Source organism: Toxotes jaculatrix, chromosome 21 (genome assembly GCF_017976425.1).
Source record: "Toxotes jaculatrix isolate fToxJac2 chromosome 21, fToxJac2.pri, whole genome shotgun sequence".
Taxonomy (NCBI): Eukaryota; Metazoa; Chordata; class Actinopteri; family Toxotidae; genus Toxotes; species Toxotes jaculatrix.
This window is the reverse complement of record NC_054414.1, coordinates 12067838-12095247: the sequence shown is the minus strand read 5'-3', so window position 1 is coordinate 12095247 and position 27410 is coordinate 12067838. Positions and strand designations below refer to the sequence as shown.

The 27410-nt window shown below is 40.6% G+C and overlaps 1 protein-coding gene across 2 annotated transcripts; it reads right to left on the bottom strand.

The window, feature by feature from the left end:
• Positions 1–1986: 1986 nt before the first annotated feature.
• ccdc186 (coiled-coil domain-containing protein 186) lies at positions 1987–27190 on the bottom strand. Of its 2 annotated transcripts, none has more exons than XM_041067115.1 (16): positions 27085–27190; positions 24469–25453; positions 23917–24043; positions 22223–22351; positions 20547–20759; positions 20197–20316; positions 19217–19321; positions 18438–18536; positions 17396–17482; positions 17169–17311; positions 15536–15791; positions 15085–15274; positions 13354–13449; positions 12874–13102; positions 7336–7555; positions 1987–5170 (listed from the first exon to the last, which is right to left on the bottom strand). In XM_041067115.1, the coding sequence occupies exons 2-16, from the start codon at positions 25431–25433 to the stop codon at positions 5087–5089; spliced, it is 3063 nt and encodes a 1020-aa protein (XP_040923049.1). In that variant the 5' UTR covers positions 25434–25453; positions 27085–27190; the 3' UTR covers positions 1987–5086. The 2 variants fall into 2 exon arrangements, with proteins under 2 accessions (XP_040923049.1, XP_040923050.1); XM_041067116.1 differs by having other exon boundaries at positions 13369–13449.
• Between the last annotated feature and the right edge of the window lie 220 nt (positions 27191–27410).

Here is a 27410-nt window from a genome sequence, read left to right as displayed (position 1 = left end):
GCCTGAGAGGCCAGGCTGAGTCTAAAAGGGGGAAAGTGCCCTTTCCCGAGCCCGCCGACTGACTTCAGGGTTTTTATCCCTCACAGTAAAGGCCACTGTGTCACACCAGTAAAACATCACAGTGGTGCATCAGATTCCTGAGCCCTCCTCAGTTGTTCATCTGCTGACCACCTCAGTTCCCTGCACCTTCAGGTCGGTTTATCAAGAAGACAGAGCAAGAGTGGTGAGAACGTGGCAGTAGAGTAAGAGACATTAAATGAAAACAGTCAAGTAAAATACAAGCAATACAGCACTGACATCAAGGCTTCAACTCTACTCGTCTTACTCCTGCATTAAGATACAGAATACAATAGATAATTTCTAGACATAAGGTTGTGAATGCATGTTATGTGAGTAAAGGGAGTTCTGGTTTAAGGATCTAAAAAAAATCTGTTTCATTCATGAATCCATTCACAAAATGCACCTATCTGAAACTTGCAGCTCTGCACTTTATTTTTCTTTCTATCTATATATATAATTATTTTTTAAAATCCCAAATCTGAACGAACATGACAAAATCGTAGTGTGTTAATGTACTGCAGCGCCATGGGAGAAAACGAATCCTCTCGATTTCCATCTCTGAGCCTGAAGTGCAGCGTCTGAATGGGCAGAGCAGGAGAGTGGCATACAATCAAAGCATCAGTGAGCCATTCCACACATGAGAGGGCTGATTTTTCTGAGGGAAGATAGAACAGATGGAAACATGAATATTCCCTCTTTAAAAGGTCTATTTTTGTACAGAAAAAAGACAGAAAACTGAAATTAAAAGACAATAAGTGAAACGTAATAATACGGATTACAGAGACCCATTGATATTCAGCTGTTTTTATCTTAATGTTGCAGCTGTAGCGGAGCCAGTGTTGTGAGGGAATATGGTAAACAAAAAAAAAATAGACTGACAAGGACAGGATGGGCTTGTTATCTCTACACCTTGAGAGCTACTGTCATGCTCGCTGCTGCATCTAAAGAACACAGGCAATGCTTTACGAATTCAAGGGTGGTCATCTGAGCTGATAGGAGAATCTGTTATCAGAGAGCTAAAAATAGCCTGTCGGCAACCATTGGCCTGAATGGGATATTTGAACCTGCCGTGTGCCTGCGGAGAAAATGGGAAATGTCAGCCACACGTGACAAGAATGAGCAAGTGAGGAAATGTCTTATTTTCCTGCTAAATGATGTGTTATTTTGATGACAGGTGCTATCAGTTGGTCTGTAGGTGTATTTCAGTGTTTGCACATGTGCAATAATAGAGAAGGCTCATGCATGTGTGCAGATTGTCAGGGTGACTAAGGATATTGTTCAACAAAACTGGCTTCGTTACTCGGATTTTGATCCAAAGGACATGGTAACTGCACAAAGCTCTTCAAGATTAGTCGACTGACTAATTAACAGCAGTTATTTTGATAATTGATTCATAGTTTAAGTTTTTTTTTTGTCTAGAAAAATGGCAATAACTAGTTGCACATCCCACTTTGTGAAGATTTGCTGAACTGATGAATCACCAGTTAAAATAACGGTTAATTGCAGCCTTACTGTGAACCTTTCACATTCATATTTAAGCGTTATGTGACTCCACTGTCCTTAATAAACTAGGTTACTTACACAGGAAAGATGCTTTCATTTACACTAAAATGACAGTTTGTGGGGGAAAGTTCACCCTTGAGTCTGGATTTGGGGAGAATCCCCATGACGTTGGCTTTTAAATCATCTGAAAGGCCGCCTGGTTTGAGTGACAGTGCTGCAGTGATGTGCATGACCTCCAGCACTGCTGACACAGCTGCTTTTTAAGTGGGTCCTCTCAGAAAGAGTCACTGTGTGAAAGGTTATCACTGTGCAAAAATTGCCCGATTACCTGAATTACACTTCATTCCACTGTAGCTGAAAACCAGGGCAACAGATGTTAGTGTCAACCTTTTCCTCATGGCCAGAAAACACAGGACGACCGCGGAACATTCAAGAGAAAGTTAAGACTCATCTCCTTTTATTCCCTGGAAACACCATATATACAAACATAGTCCAGAATCAGTGTTTTTAAAAACATCTCATCGTAATTTTACAGAATGACGTATCTACAAATGTATATCATAATCACAGTTTGAATATTCCACAAAACAGAGCAAAGGGGGGAATCATTGCACAGCAGGAAGAAAACACAAAAATGACAAACTTCTCATTTAACGTCACCTTTCGACACTCGCACATATTGAGCAACATTTCTTCATATTCACACGGTGAAACGTGAGGTTCTATTCATTCATCCACACAATGCTGCAGCATGGCTTCGTTTCAAGGCTGTGGAAATGTGTAAAATCTCGGATTAGCGTGATGCTTACTGGTGACACACTGTGACCAAATCAGAAGAAGAAGCGTATTAGCGTGCCTCAGAGAATTAAGAGGAATTAATTAGGAAATCCCATGCGAGTGTTTTGCATAGGTTTTTATTTTACTTCTGCAGCAGAAACAAACTGCAAAATAAAAAAACTGCTATGATTTTCACCTACTCAGCAGCAAGCAGCTCATCGTCACATTGTTTAAGATGAATTTACTATGAAACAATCAAATGGCTTGACTGAAAAAGAAACCTGAATGTAAAGTGATGTGATAAAGTTGCAACCTTACTGAACCTATACTGGATTTGTTTAAGAGTTTAAAAGGTAACTAAGGTACTAAGTTTTAATATCAAGATGCTATCTCAAGGTTTGATTCCTCACACAGAGGAATCAGTCTGGGTGAAATAAAAGTAGACATACATCAAACACAGAGCACCCACTGCAGCACCAGGGAGGGTTTTAAGGACTCCGTGACCTCAATCCTGGAAACTTTCATCTCTATTCACATACTGGGCCATTTCAACATAGCCTCAGGGTGTACGGCAAGGGGATCGGCCTGTAAGCATTCATGGCCCATAAAAGCCTGTTTCTGATTTGGGTAAAAAAAAAAAAAAAAAGAAAAGAGATGGAGACTTATCTTTTGTGACAGCTTCCGCAATAAGATCAAATGAAGACCAAGGAAACTTTAGTGCTGTCGGATGGAGCTAGGTGCCTGGTCTACATCCTTCATCCCGTGTGTTTGAGATTGTGTGTGTGTGTGTTTGTACGATAGACCTAACAGCTGTGAGTGAGCGACAGAAGCATTACTGTGTATAGCTGAGACGTGCAGAGCTGCAGGAGTGTGTTCGTGCGGCTGACAGACACTGGTCTAAATGCAAATGGCGTTTATCCCTCTGGAAAGAACAAAACTTCATGGACTATCCGGTAAAAGCTTATAAGCCCGAACAGCTAAAGCATGTACACAAGGTGTAAACACACACAAAAAAAAAGGAAAAGCTTGAGAGATTAAAAAGGCACATGTGCAGCTCACACACACAGTTTGGACACTTAAATATTCAAACACCAGCACAGTCGTATGTTGCAGAAGCATAAAAACAGGCATACACACAGTATACAGGCACACAAACACATTCAGAGAACAAAAAAAATAAAATAAAATAAAATAAATCAACAAAAGGAACAGCATTGCACTTTGTCCCTGGTTCTACTTCTGTAGAGTCCATAAGTGTTCCTGAGCTACAGCTACAGATCTCCTGTGCTCCCACTGATTCTTCTACACTTGATTTACTTCAATGGACTCAATGACACAACAAAAAAAAATACAAAGAGTAGAGTGACAGGAATACCTTAACATTTTGTGCCCCCGCCCCCCCACCAGATCATATCACGCAGGAAAGTTTCTACTGGCCGCATCTCTTTTTAAAGTGATGCTAACAGACCACCAGGGAAGCTGAAACATAAACATCTTCAGATGCTCGTGTCTGAGGCTGCCAGCTGGTGCTGATGACGCCTGCAACAGGAGCATTTAAACGGGAAGGCCAACAATGTTTAAGGTATTCATTATTTTAAATTAAGAGCATCAACAATCCTAAAATAAAGCTATCTGAGGTGATAGTAAAAAAATAAAAACTGATAATCAATCAGACATACAGAAATAAAAACTCAAAAACTTTGAAGTCGACAGAAATGAAAATAAATTTTAAAAAAAAGAAAAAAAAAAATCACATTCAAAATGGCCAAACTCAAGACCAGCTCTACATTTCAACCTTAGCATGATATTATATTTGTCATAGATTTTCTTTAAATTTTACACAGCTAAAGAGCAGGATTCTTCCACACTGACGGCTTAGTGCTGTTGGCTGCATGAAGATGCAGTCTGCTTCCTTAAGTCTAGCACCGGTGTCACACAGACGAGCGGCTCTGCTGACGTGAGGCCCCTTGCCTCACCAGTTGGTTCGCAAAAGATGATGAAAAATGGCGGCACAAGAGATCCCCACAAGCCAGGGTTGATCTGTTTTCCACTTTTGCTTCACACATGGAGTGCTGTGTAGTTAAGCCGAAGAAGCAGCCTCTCAGAAATACATTTGGCTTATTGGCAGACGGACATCAGGAGACGAGCAGAGAGAGCGCATGCTGGGCGGTGATCATCTCATTTCAGTTTCTTACTGTACGGTGGAACCGAGCTGTGATTCGCAGTGAGGAGAGAAATGTACCAGGAGGCTCTATTATGTATTTATTTTTTTTCTTAGGACGTATTCATTGGCAAATCTGTGTTTGTTGTTTCGCAACGATTTCCCAGGTAGGTTTTGCTATACATTCATAATTATGGCATCTTCAGTCAATTCGTTCACAAGGGAGTCAGAGTTTCAAGCTTGAGGAAAGTGGCCCAAAAGAATTTTATGTCTTGGCAAGGGGACATGGACGTTAGCCAGAGGAGGATTTGTTGTGCTGAAGGAGGCGACGGAGGTGGCATGATGTAGATGGAATAGTGACAGTTCAAGTAAGTTCAGAGATTTTCCACGAGATGGACAGAAACTGAGGTCCTCCACAAAGCAACCTGAGGTGCTACTGGCCCTCACAACATTCATTTTGCTCCTTCATGTTTTGGGAAAATGACGGTGTGTATGTCTCTAATTTTGCTGTCCCTTCAAAAATGCGGTGTGTTGGAGATTCAACGTGTAGTCCTTTTATTTTCTCTTTCCTGTGATGTGGTCGTGTCACTTCCTCCTTACCCCATCCTCAGGATCCCTCTGCTGTTTTATGAGCCTCTCGATCTCGGCCCCTAGCGTCTGCAGATTCTCCTGTCGAAGAGAGCGAAGGCTTTTAAACTCAAATATGACATGTAAGTGACAATACATGAGGGGGACTGGTGTGCTGTGGCTGCTTTCTTGGTGTTTTCTGTACTTTGTGGCACTTCATAACTTGCTGCCATCAGTTCTTATACAGTATGAAAAATAATCATCACAGACTTTAAATCTGGCAGATCTAAATTTTCTATATCAAGCCTTAACTTGGCTTTGTCAGAGTGTTTTGTTTTATTGTCATTTTATTGTGTCCATGTTGAGTTTTGGATCATTACTCCATGCTTGCTTGTCAATCATCTTTCATCCACAGAAAGAAAAGTCGCTGCCAGAAAATACTCCCACCTTCATGTTCACTGTCCTATTAAGTTTGACACAATATAAAGATTATAGGAAGCTGCTTGTTTGCGAAATATGAAACAAATATTAAAGCATCTCATGCGCCTACATTAAAGTGCACATAGAACTGTTTATGTGGGCGCATTAGAAGCTTTAATAAATATGTTCATTTTTAGCTCGGTATTACGGGTACGTCATGTTTTCGCCCACTGTATTTGACGTTGATCAGAGTTAGAGCTACGTTTAACACTCTCCAGAATGCATAAATTGTCAAAAACAAGTAAACTGCATTGCATTACATAAAACATGTACTACACACTGAAAATATTGGAGCATCTAGCTTAACTTATTAAGGCAAATCTGGGAAATGTGAATATGTCATTGCGTGGAAATTAGCTGCTGCTGCCCGGATGAATTACATTTTCTTATGGGTGCAGTGTACCATTGGGCCAAATCAACCCGTGAGACATGCTGCTGTTGTAAGCTGAGAGCTGAGAAGTGGAACGGATGCATTCATTTAAACAGCAACACATCAGAAGAATTGGTTGAGCTGAAATCCTAATTCAATTAAACTATCCAAAGACCCTCTGGTGCAGAAGCTTGTCGAAGCTCACACACACAGGATGAATGAGGATGGACACTCTGAATACAGGCTTAAATCCACTATTTCAGACCCTGAACCAGTAAGGAGGAAAAACAGGTCTCAGGCTACAGCGGCGCACAGTCTCCTCATTTTGCAGCAGCATCAGTAAAGCAGGTTCTGGACTACACCGTGGTTTCCAAACATGTCATCTCTCTAAAAACGGAGATGGGTGACAGACAGCCTGACGAGCACACTGTCCTGACAGGACTGTCAGTCTGTCAGATGAAACGCAAAGTCACATGCAGACAATGTGATACATACTGTGGCTGACTTTAAAGGTTTTGGAGCTATGAACCAAATGTCAGACAACCTCCCTCAGCTAAAGGCAGAGGATGGTCTGACAGTCCCTGTACCCTGATGAAGCTCTTTTATCCACACCTGCACTGTCTTATTGTTAGTGTACTATTTTACTACTGCACCAGTACTGTCGTCGTTTGTGTAAAGCTGTTAAGATGACATTAGCTGACAATATTAATTTCACGTTTGATTTCTGCTGTCTGATGCCAGGGCAGAAGCACATTTTGAGGTGGACGTCAAACAGTGGACATCTCAGCAAAGTAATCTCCGCACTGAGTATGAAGATTTACTCACTAATTTAAATGGCTGCGAGAGGAAGATTAGCAACTGCATCTTCACTGTGATGCCCGAGCATGATTGCCATGCAGGGAGTAAGAATCTTCATCAGTATTCTGCATGAACAGATCATAGTCTATGCATAAGGGCTACAGTAGAAGCATTCGGTGATCCTGCGTTCTCCTGGGCTGGTGTAGGTGTGACGACTATGAGAACGTGAGCTAAGTCTTGGGTATGAAAAAAGTCATTAGTATTATGTAAGCATACAATAGGGACAGCAATATGTAATTAAATACCAAAATAAAGTAAAAATATTGAAATCTCTTTTTTTTGGTTAATTACATGTATGAAAATCTCCTTCTGACTTAGACAATATTTATAAAAAATCAAATCACATCAGGTTGCGTGGCTCCAAAGGTGGAGCATGACACTGGAACAGCCAATTATCCACTCAGGTCATCAAGGCTTAAACAGTTACACACTCGCAGCAAATTAAGTTGTGTTGTGTAGAACTGCACACATCATCCGTATCATCGCTGCATGTGAAACAGTTTTTTCTGCATTTAATTCTTCATCATGGGAAATGATGCCAGCTGGGGGGAGACCTTACCTTCAGAGTAATGTTCTTCAGCAGTGTGTCCTCCAACACAGCCTGCAGCTTCCTGTTGATCTCCAGCGACAGATCCAGGGTCAGCCCGCTGTCTGCCGGGTGGGAGGTGTAAAGCGAAGCCATAATGCCTCCCCGTCGGCTCAGGTGGGCCTTGTTAATGTCGGACGCCTCTGATGAGAGGGCCCCTGACTCCTCCCTTAGCACATAGCTCTGGATAATTCTGTGGGGAGGAAGGGGAGGAGATGAGTGAAAAGGCGTGCTTCAAAAAGGAGGGGAAACGGAGCGAATGCGTGGTATCGGCTGGAGACTGTTGAGCAAAGAAAATTGAGAAAGGGGGATTTATAGGTGGGAGCACGGAGAGCTCCTATAGAGCAATAAAACCGTTTCCCGCAGCAAAAGCAGCGGATGCTACTGGAATAGTAATGCCAGTGGGATGGCTTACTGAACTCATGTGCATGGTATTCATCCAGCCATAGCTAGAAAGATTATTACTGTACCAGTCAGAGAAGGAAAGCGTATGAAAACAGTGGCATCAGAATGGGACGCCAGGATTCAATTAATCAACTGCATGTATGTGTGTGTGTGTGTGTGTTCATGCCCATAACACATTTTCTTCACAGCAACAATAAGCTGTTGAGGTTCAGCCATGTTTGTGACAGAGAAAGGGAGAGATGGGAAGAGCTGTCGTCGTGATTCAAATTCGTTACTGCCTCCTTCATCATTATATTTTTCTTAATATGCAACCAAAGAGAAAGGAAAATAATACAAAGCACTATTAAAAGAAAAAAGGGAGGCGGTTAAGGAAATAAGTGCTTGAAACTCATTCATAACATTTTTTCTTGCATTTTTCTGTGCATGTCTACTGCGACAGGAATGAGGATGCTTGGACTACACTCAAGGCATCAAAGAAACGTAGACGGTTGGAACTAGAAAGCTGCGAGCGCATCTGTATCCTTAATTGTCTCTTAAGACTTGGAGTGTGTGGGCAGGCAAAGAGGGTTGTTTACTGTCCTACAGAAAAGGTCAACAATCTCTTAAGATGGGTGAGTAATCAATATTTTAAACCTGCTCTCAAACCAGCCGTATACCCTAAGCACTAACCTGAAACGGCAAAAACATTCAGCCCATTATTGGCATTGTTTAGTTCAAATTCAGGGAGTGTGTGCTGGCGATTTTTCGATGCTGAGTAACTGCAGGATAAGCTGTGAGCAAAGGGACGTTCCTCACCAACAAGTGAGGTTCTGCAGCAAGATTTCTACTCTGTAAAAATCTGTATTTCTAAACAGAGTCTGCTGTTGTTAAACTGTTCCTGTTTATTCAAGTGAGCATGTTGTGACATCTTGGAAGGCTTGAAAACATGCCAGTGACTTCTGTAAAAGACATTTCAGAACATACCACTTATAAACTGGCCAATACCACGATAAATAGGTACTGGTACTACAGGTACTGAACGTGCAGGAGTCTGGGACACTTGGGTCTCAAACCTTCTTAAAATGCAAATAATCCTTTTACCTGGATTTAAGAGATTACATCGGACGACCTCTCTGAAGAAGGGAGGATAAAGTCGGGAATATTTTTTAACATGGATTTTAAGAGCTTATATTGGTATTCAGGGTTAGTCTTGCACTCTGCATGAGGACAAACAAATGAGTACACCCTTATATTTTTTTTTTTATCCAATAATGGGTTTTCTGTCTTGGTGTTATAAGTCTTTCACAGAAGTCAAAACAATATCTATGCACAACATAAACCTAAAACTGTATGGTGCAATGAACGCATTCTGAACTAACAAAGCCAAAAAGTCTATGGTGCAAAAAGAAGTGAAGCTATGTAAGCACTACGGAGAAGCAGCCATCATAAATCGTCCCCCATCCACACATACACAAACACCTGGGGCTTGCACAGACAAAAAAATGAGACTTACCTCTGACTAGACTTGCAAGGGTCCATATTTGGACCCCGGTTCCATCACGACAGTGTTTAGTAAAAACAAAAAAGTGACAGAAATTAAAGATGTGGCCACATGGTGTGCTGAATGGCATGCACAGGTTGGCGGAGGGGCAGGGAAGTAAGCAAGACAAATGACTTGTATTTGAATTTGTGAGTCTCATGTCCTTTTTTTTTTTTTTTTATCCAGCTGACAAAGTGTGACAGAGCGATGAAGGCAGCAAGTCAAGCATGCATGAAGTGAAGGTGGTCAATCTGGGTACAGAGCAACTCTCAGATATGTTGTGTTGGACAACACTACAAAGCCTAGTTCTTAACCCTTGTGCCCAAAAAGTGGGAAGACAGAAAGAGAAGATACAGAAAGAAAAAAAAAAAAAAAAAAAAACATGCCTGTGATGTGAAAATCTTTCAATTGTCAAAGCCATGCTTTATCTTGATTGTATTCAGAACTACACAGGCTAAAACCATGAATTTAAAGGCAATTATGAGTTTCATATTGGAGGCATTTTGTTGCAACATGTACAACTGTACAAAATATATATGATAAATGTATGTACTAATATACTAATGATCAGATCTTGATAAATCTAAACATATAGAGGATATGTTTAGATTTATTTACAAAACATCACTGGCACTGGCTAAAATCAAAAGCATAAAGCAACTCCAAGCCTGAGTGGCAGTGGGACAAAAACCCAACGTAACCTTGAAAGGATCCATTGTAATATATTTCAACACATTCAGCTGGTGTGGACCCTCAGGAGCCTGCAACAATAGCTGGCATCGCCTTGATTTACATTTACCATTGATTAAAACCTTAACAGAGTGAAAAGGGTGCTCTCCAGATAAATAGCCATCTGCACCTCCTGAACAGAGGGACTCCTCCTGCTTTGTTCTCATCTGGTTTGTATCAGCATCATTTCATTCAAGTCACATGAATGGACCATTTAGACTTAATGGTCATAATAACCAGGTGTGGCGGCTGAAGGACAGACATCATTGCCCTTGAAGGATGACGCTGCCGTTTCTGCATTTTTTAGCTCATTTGCTACAAATCATATATACTGTATGAACATGGCAGCCAATGACCCATGTTTGACTTCGCAGCAGCACATGAACATGCCACTCTGAAAACACCATATAAAATACAAAAAGGCGATACGATGGCCGCTGTGATGGGTTACTGGCAGGAAAGTGAATTTTGACAAACTGAAGTGAATGGAAATGAACAGCCGTGTGATTGGTAAAAAAAAAAAAAATACCAAAAAAAACTAAAACTATTTATGTAGCAATAAAATTGCAAACTGGAAGGAGCTGCTGGCTCTGGACATATATTTCCCCTCTCTGAATATGCATTTCAAATCTTTCTTTTAATGATATCCTCAATGTCACTGAACAAAGAAATAAGAATCTCCTGAATAACGCAGCAATTCTATAGGTTTATAATGTGGCTACCAGTTTTAAACATTTTAGCTTTTCAGAACAGCATATTCTTTAAATTTTGTCCACGGTTAGCACTACATGGACGGTTGGTGACAGAGTTTTAAGCTTTGATACTCGATGTTTCTAACATGCACCTTGGGAATCGAAGTTAATGTCTCACCACTCATTTTGTAACTATAACTTTATCAATGAACTAAATATTCTCTAATGCAATTAGTCATTTGCTGTTGTATTAATTCAACTGATAGAGTTTCATGTCCATTCAAGGCAGAGAGGTGCACCACCTGTCTATGGGAAAAAAATGAATTGGACTTCTGGAACAGCTTCTCCCAATTTGCAACTCTTTTATATTTATACTATAAAATATATATTAAAATAGAGAATACACATGAGTAGTAAATGGATACCACCAGTAGTAGTCAGTGAGCTAAAAGATGCAGAACACTTCCATTGTACAACAGAGTGGTATGGATGTGCTAACGTAAACCAAAAATTAGCCTATTAACTTCCTTCCACTAACTGTCCTTTGTCAGAGACCCACTAAGCTGCTGCTTCCATATCTCTATCTCTTTATTCATCACCTGCTTCAGGCTTACAGTTAGCTCTCCAGTGTTCACCAGGCTGTCCTGAAGGGATAGGGACAGAAAGGCAAAAAGGACAAATTCACATCTCACATCCACATTCTGGGTAGTGTAACACACCCCCTCCCCGCTTAGCTGAGGTTTTACAGAGCTAAATTTAGCCTGGCAACCGTGGGATTCGTCCTCAATTTTAACTCTTGAATGTAGGTTGAGGCTAATGGATTCAATCCAAGTGTATAGCTGGGAAACAAATGAGGAGAGAGAAAGAAGAGATGATCCACGTAGAATCACTTAGGATGCTGGGATATCTCCGAGCACTGTCAATATCATTTGACAACAAGAGCCAATGAGATGCAAAACTGATCTAATGAACTGTAGGGAGTGATCTTTCCTGATCAATGAACAAGATTTCATTCATTTTATTAAGTCCAGAGAAATCTTTCTGTCTTAAATCTCTTTGGCTCTATGAGATTATATTAGGTAGAAATCTAATATTCACACCCGCTTTTCTCCTGGCATAGGTTCACAATCCACTTCAAGGCCCAAACTTCACCTGAAGGCGTGTTGTGAATAAGTTGTGAATAAGTCCAAACATCCTTCACACTGTCTCTTAAATTCAGGTGAAGGCCATGAATATGGATGGGACATCATTAAGAATCCATACTGAGACATTGCCCCCCCCACCCGACTCAGCTATAAATAGCTCTGAGAGAAGTTTGTCACGAATCAGAAGTGCTGTGTTTGCATGTCTTGAAATCTAAAGATGAGAGAGACAGGGAGGAGGTAGGGGGCCATAAAGTGTGTGTTTAAGCATATACTGTCTGTCAAGATTGGCTGCTGTCCCATGCAAAACAAGGACTGAGGTACAGTGGGCCTAAATATGTGCTGAAATATGAAGCTCAGCTCTTGCCATCTGCAAGATGCCAAGAGCTGTGTTTAACATGTGCAAGTAAGAAAATATACTCTTTGCATTATGTTGTTTTGCATTTTGCCACTTTAACACTTTCACACAACTGAAGCAAATGGCTCTCACTCCAGTGACCCCCTACACTAGAAGTGTGTTTTCACATGAGGTGTTGCTATTTTTCTTTAAAGGAAGATTACGCAACTCGTGGCTGTACAAGAATCCACAGGATATTTGAGGGTGAGCACTCTCTCATTAGTGAGCAGCTACTTATGCTTTCCCAACACCTCTTGTATTGTTTAATGGCTGCTGGTTGGGGCTTGTTGTTTTGTACCTATTACATAAGTGCTGAGATGTTGACAAGCTTAAGTAAAACTGCTCTACTGTTACATTAAAACTGCTGTGGGGCCTGAAAGTCTGTGTCAAGTTTTGTGAGGTTTCCTCACATTTGCACTGTCAATTTCCAAACTTTATCTAACCACCAGTATTGTTGAATACCAAGCATCCACTGCACCAGTAAAACCTGAACACTCTGCGTTCTATGGTCAGTCTGCTCCTGAAAAAGTTTGTCAGAATCATATTTTCGCAGTAAAAAAATATAATGAAGCACATTTCCAACATCTCTCTTTCTCTGTTCCCTGTACTTTGGTCCATGCCACTCACTTGGTCTTTTTTCGGATCTCTTCCACCAGTTGCTTGATGTGATCCTCCATGAATTCAATTTTTTCCTGCTTGCGAGCAAGGGCCTTTTGCAGACGGACAATGCGCTCCACTAGCACAGCCTTGTCGACCTCTGGGAAGCTGTCCACGACCACCACTGAGGGACCTGACTGGCTCTCCGGCGACCGCTCTTCAACACCACTGCTCCCACCCTGACGTGCATTCAAGGAGCCTGGGGTAAGAAGGGGATGGAGACAGAGATAAACTTAGAATGCTGTTAAATGTTTAATGCTGTAAATTTTCCATAAACAAAAGAATAAATATTCTTTATATTGCCTTGCTGTCATGAATAATGTAAATAAACATTACCCTCTTTAGAGGGACATTTATCCCACTAGAGCAAAAGCCCAAAATGCCTTATACGGCAACTACTGAAAAACAAATATTACAATATTACTACTGTATGTGTTAAATAATACCCACATTCAGGAGTAGTACCTGAGGAACTAGAGCGACTGCCCATACTGCTGGCATCCCGGTCGCAGCCTCCATTCTCGACCTGCTCCAGTCTCTTACGAGCTGTAGAAGAAGAAAAAGTATAGAATTCAACAATTTGTTTACAAAAAAAGTTTCTTCAGTGCAATCTCCTTCTAAGAAGTCTTTAAAGACATACCAAAGTGGTAACTCAAAATTGCTTACTGTTTGTCTGACCAACAGTCAAATGTTTAGTTTAACTGTATGAAAAAGAGACAAGCAAGCACATCTCCTCATTTAAGAGGCTGTAATGAGGAAATGTCTTTACTTGATAAATGAACTATAAACTTTAAGTTGATTATGGAAGTGTCAGAAAATTAATTTTCTGCTGAGCAACCTACTGATTTGTCAACAATTTCTTTCAACACAAGCCCTGATTGAGCGAAATAACAGACGATACTGACTGGGACTATGACTTTGAAAATGTTTTATAGTCGAGGAAAAAATTACCTGCGTATGAAAATTTTCAAACAAATTATCAGAGGCAGAGGCCCACGAGAAGACGCAGTGAAAGTCAAAGCTAAGCATCACTGCTTGTCTGAACTCAGCGAGCTTCCCTCTGTGAAGGTGTCTAACTGAATTAATGTGATGCAGGTTGTTCTTGAAGAAGAGTACACGCTCAGCAAACCCTCTGTGCATAAACAAAGGCTTGAAAACGACTGTGCTGTAGTCATAAAGTGTAAACACTGCAACAGTGATGAATGATCACAGGCTCTCCAACGAACACGTCCACTTTGTACTACACGCCAGCTAAAAGTGAAAATCTTGTGCATACAAGATAATAGCGCTAAACTTCATGCCCTAAGGTTATGTTGGCTGTATGTGTCCAGAGAACAAAGCAGGGGAAGGTTGCTCACTCTGCTAAGTATGACCATAGAATGAGAGGAACATTAGCTTTCTATACACAGCACCTATGTGTACACTCTGATCTCCCTTGTTTCTAATCACCCTGCACCTTCCCCTCTTAATCAGCATGTGTGACCAGTCATGAAATCCCGAGTACAGATGGTCTCTCAACCAAGCCATTGTATATTAAAGATAAATATCACAATAAAGTGAAAGAAGATGATGGGGAAGTGGGAAATGTATCATTCTGAACGGTGACACACTCGAATAAAGTTCTAGATACATTAATATACGCAGAGATACACGAATGGCATGAACATAATGACCACTTTGACAGGGCTGAGAATTAATGGTAATGATCCAACCCTTTTTCATACCTCGCAACTGAAATAAAATCCAATTTATGGTAAGTCTACAACTGGGCATGGTAATTTCTATTAAAATGTTTGACACATCATCTGCTGTTTTAAACAGATAATTTTGAACTTACTCTGCATTAGCATAAATCTGGAGTTAAGAGGAATCTAAGAACACTCATCATGTTTCACCTATGTTTTGTTGTCTTTATATAAAGCAACATATCCTTGAAAGTGACGTGCTGGCCTCGGATCTTGGCCAGCATTGTTTTACCAGACTAAAATGGTTTTTCCCTTGAACTGTAATGTTACACGTTGTATTGGATTAAATCACCAAGACATTTGAGTGCACATACAATATTGTTAGCTATGTATAATGGAAGGCATATTTTACAAAGGCTATAGATGCCGTGACCTTCCATAGCCACATGGATCTGAACCATGGTGGAGCAGCTGAAGTATCTGATGCTGTCCTGACCTTGTGTTAGTTGTTTTGTCAGGTCCTTGATGTTGGCAGCTTGTTTCCTTTTCTGAGTCACCAGCTCATCCCTTAGCTCTTCAACTCTGGTTTTTAGTTGGGCCACCTCTGTCTGCAGAGCTGTCCGCTCCTCCTGCAGCCCCTGCACCTCCTGCTGCCTCAGCACCTCTTCCTGTTTCAGCTGCCGTGACTGCATGATTAATGGAGATGAGAAAGAAATGGGATTAATAATGCAATAACAACCAGCACAGAGCAGTAAGATATTTTGACGACGGCTGCTTGCTCAAACAACAAAACGCAGAGTCTAGCAACATGTAAATAAACTGGACAAAAACCATAAAACACATTAGTTTAAGACTTTCTCCTGAATGTCAGGACAGAAAATATCCCTGATAAAGGACACTGTATGTTCTATGTCAGGTTAGTTTCCATTATGTGTCAGTTCCCCGACCTTGTCATCTAGTAGCCTGTTGGTCTCCTCCAGATTTGCTTGGAGCTCTGTGAAGCTGCTGGTGAGCTGGTCCAGCTGAGACTGTAGTGCGTTGCTCTCTGACTGGAGCTGGGCGTTCTTGCTGCTCAACTTCTCAGTGAAGCCCAGTAACTCAGCCTCACGCTCCCTGCTGCCTTGTACATCACGCTGAAGGTCAGCCATCTGGTTGGTCTGGCCGTCCACTTCCTCATGAAGAGACGTGATCTCCTGTTTGTCACTGCGGGACAAGACAAATGGTTGACACGAAGTTAATAAAGACAGCAACTCACATTAAATGGGCACTGACTCTGAACTTCCCTGTGTGTGAACACTCTAAGGACAGAAACGTTTGAATCATGAGCACATGCTCCATTTAAATTTTCACTATCTTTTCAATTACTTGTAATCATTATTAAATTCAAATCAGCCAGTTCTTTTGCACATTAATAATAATGTGTTCAGAGTGTTAGGATGAAGGTCCCAATCTTCATTGGCAGTGAAGTTGTCTATGGACCAAAGAAGTGGTGGCACCAAATGTTTTTTTTCTTGCCAACAACTCAAAATGTTGGTAAAATAAATAAATAAATTAAAATAAAAACTTCCTGCTTCTCAAAATGACAGCCAGAAAAAAAAGTAGAGAAGCTTTTGCATAAATCAATTTGGCTTGGCGCCACCTACTTATGGCACTCTGGCACACACAGAAAGCAGCATTTCTTAAAGTGGAAAAGTTTCTCTACTAAGTTATCTGCATATGGCCACCAGAGTCACAAGCCCACAGAGGGACCTGAGTCTCTTTCTGCCCTGTGTGCTATATCTATCTCTGGCCTATCTTTAAAAGCTCTGATAAGGTACATGAAAAAAAAAAACCCATAAAAGGGACAAGAACTATATTACATCCTGCACAGTTACATCAAAACCAGTCATGTCTGAATGGTGACACAGGTGTACACATCAAGAATTGAAACGGTCAAGAATAAAATGCTTAGAAGAGTGTGCTCATGTCCCTAAATTATATTTCCAGGTAGTGCTTTCCAGGTAGGCATTAATATTAGCATTAAGTCCTCTGTTTCCAACACATCGCCAAGCAACAACAATATAAAAGTGTCAGAGCAGTGTTAGCAAGTGTTACAGCTTGTTATCTGGACCAGCTTGCCTGCCATATTTCTGGATTGGCACCATCTAGAGTGAGCCTACAGCTCCCTCATGACATTTCTGGACTGCTAACTGTGGAAACAACAAGATGCTGAAATTTATTACTGAAGCATAATCAAAAATCTGAATGCTAAACAAATGTCTCATGGGCACCTGATTATCACATTATAGCGTCTGTGTTTTATTCATACTTGAATGCCAATGAGTGCTTACATTTACAGCAAGCAAAAAGCTGCACTCAGCTAATGTAGCACATTTGCTAGGAGGGAATTTAAGTGTCACTTGTTGTTGCAAGAAAATATGTTATTGTGCAAGTTTATAGCCCTTTGGTAATTTCCTTCATATGGTGCATATTGTTGATCTTACTCATCAGTGTGTTTCATTTCACTAACTGCAGCATGTGTCTATGCTTCAGCTTTTATTTCAAGCACTGTTCCTACGTGATCAGTGTGAGTGTGTGTACCGTTCATGCTGCTCCTGGAGTGTAGTGATCTCTTCCAGCTTTTCTCTCTGGCGGCCGATCTCAGCTTTCTGCCGGTTGATGATCTCCCTGTACTTGCTCAACTCGTCCTCCCAGCGTGGACGCTCGTCCTCTAAACACTTTAACTACATAACAACACCCACTTATTTAGCTGAACACCTGCTGGTATCCTATGCAAACACAGATTTTCAAGCACTTGTATGACAAACCTTGGTGCGTAGAGTGTTAAGCTCATCCATGCCCTCTTTGTAACTCTTCTTCAGGTCTTCCAGCTCTTTGGCCTTCACTCGGTGTACCTGGGGTAAAAGTTTTACATTAGTTATGTACTCACCATTATGCATTTTACTTCCCCTGAATCGTAAGTGTAAAAGGACACCATACACTAGAAAGGTTTCTTTTCTGTCAATTCCGATTATGATTACAAAGATTTAACACAAATTACCAATTCAGTAATTTTCAGTAAAAAAAAAAAAAAAAGAAATTCAATTTTGTTAAAGATAAAAATAGGATTAAATAAAACTTCAGCTAAAATAAATTCAAATTTAAGACAGTTTACCTTTAAGGCCTGATATTTGTAAAATTTCATTCAGATATTTTAACACATTTTAAGGACACATAACCACCCTGGAGAAAAAAACAGACTGTGGAATGGGTAATGTCTTCTGGGTTGTTGTTAAAATGCACAGCTTAATATTGATTATTTCTAGGCCACTTATTTTTAAAGCGAGATTCCCCTCAGAATGGGGCAGAGAGAAAAACAGGCCATTGTGTTTGGATTGAGTCCATATCTGTGCCTGTGTGCATGTGTGTCCGCCTGCAGAGTCCATGTGCCAGTTTGTTACTCATCCCTAGTTAAGTCAATTACACCTCTCAAACTGATGAAAACAGCTGAAAATAAACACTTTTACTAGAAGAGTTGGCATTAAGGCCATCAATAAAAGGCTGAATAATGGCCTGGCGGAACAAAATGTATATGTAACTTTGAATTAATGACAAATCTGTATTACTGTTTACTTAGTATTTCTGGTGGATAGTTGCATAGATACAAATAGAAACAAAACTCACAGAAAAGTATGTCTGCAGACACACTGCAAGGATATAAACTACTAATGTTTGAGGTATAGCTGCTTGGCTTCACACTGTGGATATAATGAAAAGTGGGTAGTTTTAAGCACGCAGGAGAAAGCGGGTGGGTGATTTCATGTGTAGATGTGTGAGAAAGTGTTTTCGTGTGTGCACAGTGGTTGTCACCTCTAATTGGTCTGTTTGTTCCTGCTTGTGTTTCTCCAGCTCTCCTTTGGTCTCTCTCAGTTTAGCATCCAGCTCATTGGACTTGAGCTCTTCTGATTCCTGGAGGACAGGGAAAAAAAAAGAAAAAACAAAAAAACAAAAGACAAATAAGACATATAGAGAAGGCTAGCTTGGAAGAAAGAGAGATACCTGGAAGACAGGTGAGGGGAAGCGACTGATAATAATAATGTCATGCCATGCTGTTTTATTTTGATGTCTTGTGCGGTTATATGATGGTATTGCTGTTTGTATATGCTCTGATAACACACTAGGGATGAAGGAATGGTAGCACAATCTTTCCACCACAGCTCTTTACCACCATCATAAGGTACAAATGAAAACTGCCATTCTCCTGAAGCTGAATCAGTACTGTTCTAAGTTCTGATTTGCTAGCATCTTTTTGTATTCGACTAAAAAAAAACATAACACACAAACAGTGTCATCGAGTCTGTGTGTGTGAGAGTATGGTGTGTGATACAGCTGAACATCTTCTCATCTCATGTGTCACTGAACAATTAGATTGGATTAATTTTCTTCTTTGACCAGTTGGTTGGTCATCTGGGAGTAAGCAAACTGATCAAAGAAACAGATTAGAAGTACACAAATGTATCCGTATTTCCATCCCTTCCACAGACACAAACCCAGACATGCCACATGATTCTGGGACACAGACCTTCTTTGTTTGGTTTTATCCTTGGCCATGAACAAACAAATACTTCTATGTCATAAATATCACAGACCTGATATGTTCGGATCATGTCCTGGCAGTTCTTGCGGATCTGTTCGGTCTCTTCTTTGGCCTGGGCCAATTTGGATGTGGTCTCTCTCAGTTTGTCTTTAGTTTCCTGCACACAGATTAACATAAACATGCTTTTGTAATTATAACCCTTAAAAAAAGGACATTTCACTTCAAAGCAAAGCCTGTACTGTATAAATCCAGAACAATTTGTAGAATGTTGCGGTTTTTTGTTCTTCTTCTAGCAGATTCACATACACATATCCGGACATTGTGTGATTTACACACACACCAACCACACAAACGACCACAAAGAGAAACATTAGTGGCTCAGCTCCTGTGGCCTTGAGCCACTACTGGCTCTTTGCTGTTTTCCTCTGTTTATAGTTGTGTATTTGCTTGGGGGCTGTTAAAAATAAAACCATTATTTTGTAACAGACATTTTCAAAAGTAGCTACAGTGTTAATGATGATTTCCTTGCAGAATCATTACTGTACAATTTTCACCCCATTTCATTTCACCCCTGAATCAAAAGACCCATCTAAATCATGTTTTTGTTTTTTTTTTTAATGGGGTGGCTGCAGATAAAATGACTGAAGGGGATGTCATTTGTATGCTGGAAATACTTTGTTATATAATAATTTGTTTGACAAATAACAGACGTGGTAAATGAAGAAAATCAACATTAACTAGAAAATTAAGTATGTTATTAAAAACTGATATGTAGTATAAGTATACACTGTAAACAGGAACTGCTATGACTTTAAGCAGTCAACCACATCAACCATGTAAATGTGTAAATTTGGCTATTTGTGTTCCGTGTATCATTTGATTAAAATTTGAATGCAGCATGTTCAGGTTCACATGCCCTCTTCACTGTTTTTCATTAGTTAGAAAAGCTATTAGAAAAGCGTGCTTAATCTCAACACGAAAAGTAACAGCTTTAACACAAAATAAATGACAAATGAAAATCAGTAACATTACCTTGTGTGCATCTGCCTCACTCTTCAGTTTGTTCTGGGCCCATTTGACCTTGATAAGATGTGAGTTGATCTCCTCCTTCAGCTTTTCCACCTCTCGATTCAACCTGCTAACCTCGCCTTCCTGTAAGGACAGGGAGATGGGTGAAGCAGGAACAATACAGGACAGCAAACAGATTTTTGACTGAGCTGAGATACGTATTAAATAACCTGTTGATATTTTCCCTCTGCTAATTCCCTGTTACTTATACAACACATACAAGTTCCAAGTGGGACATCGACGTCTTTATGTCTTAAGTGATTTTCAAAAAAAACCAAATCTATAACAAAGCAAAACTCTGACACAGTATTTACCTTGGCATCATACAGCTGCTGCAGACGGCCTTTCTCCTGAGCCAGCTGGTTTCCTCGGAGTGCCTGACGGTCTACCTCCTTGGTGGCTTCCCTCAGCTTCTTCTCCAAACCCTCTTTATCACGTCTCAGGTCGAGGGCCTCTTTCTCCCCCCTCACATATTTCATCACCATGGTCTCCTTCTCTTGGCGTGCCTCGTCACACTTCTTGTTCGCCTGAGATGGTTGTTTATATCGTGAGATATAAATGAGAGGTTTATAACACTTCCCACACTTCAGTCACTGAGCTGTTTATACTTCTAGAACCAAAAGGAGGATCAAAAGAAACTGATATTTCCCTTGAAATCCCTAAAAGGAGATGGCTGGAGAGTTGATGTATGGTCTACTCTACTTAGCCTGCTGACAGCTTCAATCCCATATTCTGCAGATTTTTTTTTTACAGTTACCTAAACTTGAACCGTTATTTTCTTTATCAATTAATCTGCAGATTCATTTCTTGATTAATCAACTAATTGTTTTATCCAACTAGGTCTACAAAAAAAAGATATTCAGGTACACCTGCTGTACACACACTTTGATGGTTCTCATGTGCCACTGCTCAGTTTATCAGGTAACAGTTTTAAGTTCCCAGCCCGCTCAACAGTTCGCTCTTACAAGATTTTGGGAGAGCAAGAGAAGCAGAGAAAGTTGAAAAATGAAAGAAAGAAAGTGCCAGTTAGGTGGCGCAGGGCTTATAAAATAACATGAGCAAATGTTTCAAACCTCTGGGGCAGGAGCTGATTAGGACTGGGTCACCATCTTAATATAAGGGAGGACTGATACATGGGATGGTCTAAAAAGGGATGACTGAGTGCAAAATCTACCTCATTCTGTTCACTGAACAGTGAAATTAAAAATTGTGAAGTGTGACAAAACTGTCAAGAGAAAAGTTCTCTACATGGTTTCAACCAGGTGTGTAAACGATTGGATGAAAAATGTGCTTTCCTGCACTATTCACTAAACAAGTGATTAAATCTGCAATAGTATGAGTTTGGTGTGCAAAGACCTTGACTGTTCAGCTGCTGGCTTTGTGCAAATGTTTTAAAAGATATATGAGATACAGTCGACTTTCTTGTATATGTACAGTATATACACATTTATTAATGTTGTATGTGTTGTGGATGATGAAGAGCACAAAGTGCTGCATTGTGGTTTGAAATGTCTTCATTAACCGTCTGTGTGTGCTGCTGCTCATTTCTCTGAGCTGATGTCTGAGCTTGTATAAATACATCAGGAACACTAACCGTGAGTATCCCGTACCAGCTTATGTCAAAAGTATATCCCTAAGTATCCCTACACTGTTTGGTAGGAATTTCTGTAGTTAAATCTTGTTAAGCTCAAATAATCTTATCACCTTCACTTCAGCTTCTGCCAAATATCTCCTACCTTCTTTCTCAATTAGTCAGGACAGGGTTACTGTAAGACTGCATTGCTAAAATTTGTTGATCATTCTTTTTAAATCGGCAACATTATGAGTTACAGTAAGTGACAAGTTTCACCTCAGGCCAGTAAAATAAAAGTACTGTAGCAGCCTAATATGGAGCAAAACCAGACGTGTAAATAAGGGTTAGAATGAGGCAAAACTATGTTGTGTGACCAGTTTATCAAGGACTGTCAGAGTATTTAGCTCCCAGTTATACCTGTTCTAGCCGGTAGGCCATCTCCTTCTGCATCTGCTGGAGGGCAGCCTTAGCTGCCTGGTCCTGGTGAATCAGTTTATCCCGCGACTCCTTCAGTTCTTTCAGAAGCTCCTCCACCCTGCCCTCCAACTGAAGTAACAAGGAATACACTGGGTAAACAACTTGTTGGGAAGCATGTAATCCTGGGCCACACCTGGCTAACCTGCTACACAGGAAGACACTTGACAGAAAGTGTTGGAGGCTAAATAAATTCAGCCAGCACAGGAGGAGGAGGAAGGCTGTTTGTTCTATTCCTAGAAATCAGATACCTTTACTGTGAAAGGAAAAATGTTTGTGGTGAGATAAGCCTAAAACAATTATATATGACAGAAAAGATCTTTTACCTTTTGGTCTGAAATACGATTAGTTCTGCAGAATGGCAAAAAGACCTTTACTATAACAAGCCTAAATCTAAAGACTGGAAAAAAATAAACAGGTCCATTGGTTGTATGTAAGAAAAAAATCCCCTTATACCTTTTTGCTTGCACAATGGGCAAACAAACACTGTTACCAATAAAGCATGTCTTAATTACTGTTCCTCCTGTGACAACAGCATTGCTAGACCAGGCCCAATGAATAGAGAAGCCCTTGTGTTTTGGAGTGCTAGCAGGATGATAAGCTTTTAAAATCATAGGACAGGATATACACACAAAAACAGCACAAAAGCTTTGATTAAAATCATCACCCCGTGGTTGTATGCCTTCACCAACCCATCATAATACAGAATTCCACCTCTGATCCTTTGAAAATAAAGGGTCTGTTGGTTTTGCGTGAACTTTTGGCTTTTGTTTTGTTTAATTAGTGTATGAATTCTTGGGTTATGGACAAAAACATGTCTTGTGTGGTCACAGTGACCTTGAACTTTGACCTTTTTGACCAAATTCTAATCAGTCAAAGTGGACGTTTGTGCCAAATTTGAAGAAATTCCCTGAAGGCATTCCCAAAATATTGCATTCATGAGAAAGGAACAAACAGACAGGCATAAAAACAGAGAATTCACACAAATGAATACAGCCTTTGATGCACATATGGTCTGTTGAATACTAGTAATCAGGACTCAGTGTCCTTTTCTTCTCCCCAGCACGTTGCTTTGTTTGCCTTCCTTAATTACCAGCTACACAGGGCTAGACTCCAGATTTAATTGGAGTGTCACTTTGACCGGTGCTGTTAAAACATCATTTGTCCTCTGGTTTGTTTGGTTTGTCTATCCATATAAAAAGGGATAATTCAAGTATTATACAACCGTAAACATAGTATTAGCACACATTTTTGAATGCTCAAATTACTCAGGCAAAAAAAAAAGTTGCTGATCTGGTGTTAAGAAAAACAATCTAATAAGCAATCAGGATTTGTATCCATTTTTAAGGGCACTGTAAACTGCTGTTATAAGCACCTTCCTTCATCCCATTATATCAATCCCTAATACTAAACTGTACACTGTACGGACAGGAAGTCAGACAAAACATCGCAGTGGAGCGCTTCCTGAAAAACGTAAAGGCTTCCATTGTTTTGAAAAATCAGTACCAGCTTGAACAGACGTGCATCTATAATGATGAACACAGCCCATTCTTTCTGAATATGCTTGTTCTGGACCAATGAACAGCCACTGCCATATAACCATGCTCAACAAGAATAGACAAAAAAAAGAAACTAACCTTTTTCATGGTGGCCATGTGCTGCTTTTCTGTCTCTGCCCTCTTTTTCAGCTCTTCCCTCATGTTGTCCTTCTCTGAACAGATACCCAGGATCAGCTCCTGATGTCTCTTGTTCTCCTCAAGCAACCTATACACACAAACGCACACAATACCGATTCAGGTCAAGTCCACACAAAGCACTGAAGAATTTAGAGTGATGTTATTAAGGCCAGAAGACAGAGTAGGATAATGTGTGGGTTATTCTGTGTCATGTAGCCAAAAAGTCCAGTTGCTTTAGATTACAATTATTCTCCAATGTTAGCCTCATAAAGCAGATTTAATTCAAGTAACGTGAACGGAAAAGAAAAGCAATAGCAATTAGCAAGTAGGTCAATCTCTTGCTAAACTGACCCATTTCATTGGAAGATAAGTATTGTACAAACAGCAGTTTAAAATATGTGATGAAGCTGGTCTAGTATATCATCATTAACCATCTGAGAAGCAGATTAACCAGAGACATTTGGTTAATCATATAACTGAAACCAATTTAAACTTCCAAGAACAGCAGTTTACCTCTGAATCGCTTTCTCCTGTTGTGTGTACTTGTATTGCACACATTTCTCAAAGACCACCATACAGCCCTCCTGGTCTGTGGGAAGCCCATTGACAGGGGGGCTCCCTTTTCTCTCGTTCCCACTTTCACCCTCAGGCAGCTGACAAGCCAAAAGCTCAGACTCCAGCTCATCCAGCAGTGACTCCTGTGACAGCGAGCGCTGGATCTGGGAAATAAGCTTGCGGCTGCAATCAGTGTCATAAGGGCTTGACGAGGAATGTGAGGGGGCAAAGGTGTTGGCACTGGTTTGTGGACTGGAAGCAAGTGAGGAGCTGACAGTGTCAGAGCTAGGGGTTGAAGGGCCATTAGAAATCCCAGAGGTGGTTGCTGAGTCGGTGGGGGAGCTTTTGGAAGTGCTTTGGACGGAAGAGGATGATGGACTCTCAGCTGAACCATTATCATCAGCAGGCAATGGCTCTGTGGAACAATTTGTTACCAACACTGATGGCTGCTCATTGTGGTTTGGAGTGGTAACATGAGGAACCTTCGCTTCATCAAAAGTCAGTAAGGTTTCTACAGTGCCTTCAAGAACAGAAGAAGAGCCTTCCAACACATCACCTAAAGAGGTGTCAGGGGCTACCAAAGCTCCAGCAGCCTCATTTGAAAATGAAGGAATCCTGCCTTCCGTGGAAACTGTACTGTTATGACAGCCCGTAGCGTCCATCTCACTCCCCTTCAACTGTTCCTGACTGCATGTTTGAGCTTCCTGCTCTGTCTTTGTGTCCGTCTCAACATCTGTTGTACTCTTGATTAATTCACTTTCAAGCGGTGCTTTATCTGCACTATTGTGAGATATTTGATCCCCATTTTCTACATTGGCTGTGTAGTTGTGAAGCTGATTCACAAGGGGAGATGCCTCACACACAGATTCGACCTCTGATCCTTCCATCATGTCTGTATCTGTAGCAGGACCAGGCTGTTCCATGGTCCCTCCCTTGGTTAAATCTGTCAGAAAGAGAGGAAGAAGCAGACACAGAGGGGAGAGAAGAAGAATGAGTGGGAGCTAAGACCGATAAACTGTTTCAGTTTTTATACATTACACTGTGTTAAAACAATTTCCCTGTAAACAACCATAAAGTCCTAGATGTCACGAATACAGCAGCCTGGGGTATGTGTATAGTGTGTCATTAGGTACAATCCTGGCCTGGTGTTGAGCCAGGAAAACCATGACATTCCTGACAATAAACTTCACATTTCCTGTTAGTTCTCTTGGTGATTTGCAAGTTTATCTGTCACCAAAAGGAACACATAACTCAAAGCCATTCCCAACATACACGCACATGCTTTTACACACACTGGTAGGTGTGATCCTTTCAACACCTGTGACGTAATTACCCTTGTGGGTGTGTTGTGAAGAACGTCATACAACTAAGATAGGTATTCAAGATTATTACACAGCCTGCACTTAACTTCAAAATGTATTCTTATATCAGTTTAAAAGGCAGAGCTTCAAAGCTTATTACTACATAGCATTAGAAGCAATATGAAACAAGATGAAAAACCATAAGACGTCACCTGGTAGATGGGGCTGGTACATGGTAGAGCACATGGCCAGTCTCATGTTTTTGAGAATAGTAAAGACAACCTATAAGCATTAGCTTGACAACACTTACCTACTTCACTTAATTTTAGGGATATAAAGAAAATTCACCAACCATCTGGTGGTGGGTGCTCACTAAAACTATGAACAAGGTTAATAAACAAAGAAACTATGAAAAAGGTTAATAAACAAAGAAAACCCGTCTCGGTTCGAAACAGCCAGGCCTGGTTTGGACCCCTTAACATTCATCAGTTACACATTTATACCATGTTTCCTGATCCCAAATCCGCACCAAAACCTTTTGTCCTACCCTCCTTTCTCTTTCAATACCATCTTCTCCGTACTCACTACAGCGGTCACCCTCCCCACAAATGGGGATCGAAATTTTACAAGTTTTACAGTAGCATCTGGCAATCTTAAGCTTAGTATCATCCTAATGTGATAATGGGATATAGCTACATACAGCGACATAATCCAGCGTCTCCTGTTAAGCAGCGTTAAGCACAACAGCTACAACACATGCAATAGCGATGGTGCTCTTATGACAGGTGTCATGCTATAACGATGTCTAAAGTAGTTCATGTAGTAACAGTACCCAGCCTTATTAAAACACGCCCTTAAGGTCTCCATGCATCGTGTAGGTGAGGGTACCATTTGTATTTGGTAGTTTTTTGTTAACATTAACAGTTCATTTAACGTTAAGTAAGCCCTAACGCTGTCTTTAGCTGGCTAGCTGTTTAGTTAGCCACGGCTATGCATTGAGAAAACGCATTCTATAACATAAAATACATCACACACTAAGGCTAAAACACAGCAAACCAACAACGGGCGGCTCAAATGTCTCTTAAGCTGAACTGCAGACTGACATATTGTATGGAGCCGCTGCTTACTTTCGCTAGCTGAGCTAATGTTGATAAGAGAGGCGTTAGCTAGCTACAAGAACAGTCAGCTCACGCTTCAGTTGGCGATGCTAACGCTAGCATCTATGATAAACGACAAGCAAAGCTTAGTAGTAGATGGTTGTATTTTCACCCACCGAATGCCAGAAACCCATGGTGTAGTTAAATATCGGAAGGAAGGGCGAACTTTGGGCTTGCTGTCTGACCAGCTGATAGCCCCAACAAGTCACTTTGATATGACACATCAACAAATATGGCCACTGCGGCAGAAACGATGAGGTGATATGAACCAATGAGAGACCACTGAGAAATGACGTTATCTGACGTCAACAGGTACGCCTCCATCTTACTTTTTACAGAAAATTAAATAACAATAATAATAAAAAATAAATAAATAACTATCTAAGTGAGTCTAAGTGTTATGATTGGTACTTATACCGTAAGTATGGCTTTGATGCCCAAC

Excerpts from the sequence above, each read along its gene's own strand:
- ccdc186 (XM_041067115.1), bottom strand. The coding sequence starts at position 25,433 with ATGGAACAGCCTGGTCCTGCTACAGATACAGACATGATGGAAGGATCA. Across the intron at positions 20,317-20,546 it reads AGCAGCTGTATGATGCCAAG|GAAGGCGAGGTTAGCAGGTT; the intron begins GTAAATACTGTG and ends CTGTCCTTACAG. Across the intron at positions 15,792-17,168 it reads CTCCAGGAGCAGCATGAACG|TGACAAACAGGAGATCACGT; the intron begins GTACACACACTC and ends CTTGTCCCGCAG.